A 3,604-nucleotide genomic window follows, 5' to 3' on the forward strand; every position below is an offset into this window, starting at 1 on the left:
ATATATGTATACATATATATATGTATATTTCTGTTTGTGTTTGTGCACCATCACCACTTGACAACCGGTGTGAGCGAGTTTGCGTTTGTGTACGTTAGCGGTTCGGCAAAAGATTTCCGATAGAATAAGTACCAGGCTTTACAAAAATAAGTACTGGGGCCGACTTGTTAGACAAGCCCGTGAACATCGTGCCCCACAAAACAGACTATACCAATGATTGGAACAAGGAAAAGAAACAAAAGAAATATGTAGTGTGTATGTATGTATGTATGTATGTATGTATGATTGTATAATTGTATTTACGAATGTGTACGTACGTATGTTTGAACATCGGTGAAGTGCGTGGTTTTGTGCTTCAGGATCAGTTCAGGATCGTAAGATCGTGTGTTCGATACCTGGCGGTGTTATCTTCCTTGAGGAAGATAACTTTATTTCATGTATCTCCAGTCCGCTCAGCCGCCAAGAATTAGTTGTACCTGTATCTCTAAGGGCCAGCCTTGTCACATTCTGTGTTACTCTGAATCTTCTTGAGAACCATATTGAGGTTATGCATGTTTGTGGAGTACTCAGCCACTTGCATGTTAATTTCGTTGATCAGTTCAGCGGGAACTATTGTCGTCGAAGCAGACGGAGCATTGATGAATTATATAAACATCGGTGAGAAAATTGCTAACATACTGGTGTGTCGAACAAAAATAGCTTGCAATATTTATTATCCCGGCCTCTTGTAGCTCCCGCCTTCGGCAATGCAATGAACCACTGATTAATCCGTCCTAAAATTAACAAACGACGTTTTACTAAAAAAAATTCATGATATAGAATAAAATTAAATAAACCAAATTCTTTATACGTGTCTGAATATGTATGTGTTCGCGTTTGTGTGTATGTTTTCGTGTTTGTGTGTGTGTGTGTGTGTGTGTGAACTTGTGTGTTTGTGTATCTGTGTGTGTGTGTTAATGTAAAATTACACATGCTTACATTGCATGAGAGCAAATTGTAATTATTGTCAATTAGTAGAAAAATTCCTTTCTTGCTTTTGTCATGTTTGTACGATTAATTAACTCTTAAGGAAATTAATATCGTAATTAACTGATAGCCCAATTAACATGAAATTAGTATAATTAACAACTGATTATTCACTAAATATTTAATTAGCACATGAAAAGTATTATTGAGCTTTAAAATATAATTACATTTAGATTGACTTGTTTAAAAGATAATATCCACATTCATATGCTCCTCGCTAAATATTATTCTTCTAATCCATTTACTAACGTTATTTTCAGAAATTTAACAGATTTACAGATACAAGGAAATAAATTAACTGAAACAGAACATGTATGTACGCAGTTTCCTAATTTAGAAGTCTTGAATATATCATTTAATCTACTTGATTCGTGGAAAGAAGTGGTAAGTCCTACAACATCAAAAATTCCTTTCATGAAATATCCGCGCAAATGCTACATCATTTTTTTTTTTTTTTTACTCTACAAGGAACATTCCTGAATGTTACTTCTTAAAAGTCACTGAGAGAAGACTGACGTGTATATATATATATATATATATATATATATATATATATATATATATATATATATTTATTTATTTATTTATATGGTATGCATATATGCATATATATATATTTATGTATATATATGTATATGTATATATGTGTGTCTGTGTATATATATATATTTGTAGGGGGCGTGCGCGCATGTACGTGTGCGTATGTGTGTCTGTCTGTGTGCATGTGTCTTTGTGCCTGGATTTGTTCCCTCCCCACCGCTTGACAGCCGTTGTTGGTGTGTTTACATCCCTGTAATTTCGCAATAACACAAAAGCAACCGCTAGAATAAGCACCAGGCTTTTAAAAAAAATAAATACTGGGGTTGATCCGTTCGACTAAAATTATCCAAGGCGGTGCCCCAGCATGGCCACAGAATAATGACTGAAACAAATAAAAGAGAAGAGAATATCTCTTAATTTGTACTTATTACTTCAAATTATGGTTATTTTAGAGATAAAGTAGACGATGGACTTTATTTTTCGATCCCGAATGGCTGAAAGGTTAAAGTTGATCTCGGCGGGATTTGAACTCAGAATGTTAAAAAAGCCGGGGCAAATGGTGCTAAGCAATTTGTCCGGCGCTTTAACAATTTTGTTGACGACTTACCACCTTGTATTCTGTACTAATTAGGTTTCTAAATTTTGGCACAAGGGCAGTAATTTCAGGGCGAGTGATAATCGATTGATCTCATCGTCCCCAATGTTTAACTGGCACTTTATTTAATCGATTCACAATTGTTGCAAGGCAAAGTTGACCTCGGCGGGATCTGAACTTAGAACGTAAAGAATCAGAAGGAATACAGCTAAGTATTTTGTCCGATACGTTAGGAACTCTGCCTTCCTGCCGCTTTATTTCCTGTACTTGTTGTTGTTGGCACTCCGTCGCTTACGACGTCGAGGGTTCCAGTTAATCCGATCAACGGAACAGCCTGCTCGTGAAATTAACGTGCAAGTGGCTGAGCACTCCACAGACACGTGTACCCTTAACGTAGTTCTCGGGGATATTCAGCGTGACACAGTGTGACAAGGCTGACCCTTTGAATTACAGGTACAACAGAAACCCGAAGTAAGAGTGAGAGAAAGTTGTGGTGGAAGAGTACAGCAGGGTTCGCCACCATCCCCTGCCGGAGCCTCGTGGAGCTTTTAGGTGTTCATCGCTCAATAATGACTCACAACGTCCGGTCTGCGAATCGAAACCGCGATCCTATGACCGCGAGTCCGCTGCCCTAACCACTGGGCCATTGCTCCTCCATTTCCTGTACTAATTATACAATAGACTTTGGCCGTGCTATGCCGCAGCAATTTCCAGTTCATAAACAAATATCAGCAGATATAATCCTGAGGATAAGAGACTGGTTTATTTCATGACCAGTTTGAAAATGGAGCTGATTTAATAATCTGATAACAGTGATCAATTTTCAACAAATTGGGAATTTCTTAATGTATACTTCATACAATATTTCACTGTGGATATGCTATGCAATTCTAAAACAATTAAATATACCGTCATTCTTTCTTGGCCTATTTTCCCAAATATAATTTACCATATCGAAGGGTATTTATGACAGAAATGATAGAGTAGCTTCTTTTAATGTTTTGCTTTCAAATCTCATTGAGATTTAATTTGCCTTTCATTTCTGAGCCAGTGAAATAAGTACCAACCGACGACCGTCATGATTCAGTTGCCTGTGAAGTTTTACAATGAATGGATATTGAGCTAATGTAAGAAATGTATATTATTTACTACAGTACAGCTTTAATAACTTACATCAAATGATGCTACATCAAACAGAGAAATCTAAAGCCCCAGTCCCATCGGCGTCAGAGACAATAAATGGCCACAGCGAGAATCTGGTTATACAGATTCGTTTGTGCGCTACGAAGATTTCTATCCAACTACATGGTTCTTGGTCCAATCTCATTGCGAGGCACCTTGGACAAGTGCCTTCAACTGGAGCCCCGGGCTGACCACTAAAGGTTTCTGAGTGGATTCAGTTGGCCGAACCTGAAAGAAGCCCGTCGAAATATATATATATAT

The 3,604-nt window shown here is 37.3% G+C and overlaps 1 protein-coding gene across 1 annotated transcript in view; it reads left to right on the forward strand.

Moving 5' to 3' along the window:
* LOC106873641 (protein phosphatase 1 regulatory subunit 7) overlaps positions 1-3,604 on the forward strand; it is a 49,827-nt gene that overhangs the window by 37,149 nt on the left and 9,074 nt on the right. The window contains exon 9 of the mRNA XM_014921087.2: positions 1,287-1,410. Coding sequence (XP_014776573.1) covers positions 1,287-1,410 — 124 coding nt within the window. The remainder of the gene's footprint in view (positions 1-1,286; positions 1,411-3,604) is intronic.

This window comes from Octopus bimaculoides, chromosome 6, assembly GCF_001194135.2.
Source record: "Octopus bimaculoides isolate UCB-OBI-ISO-001 chromosome 6, ASM119413v2, whole genome shotgun sequence".
Taxonomy (NCBI): domain Eukaryota; kingdom Metazoa; phylum Mollusca; class Cephalopoda; order Octopoda; family Octopodidae; genus Octopus; species Octopus bimaculoides.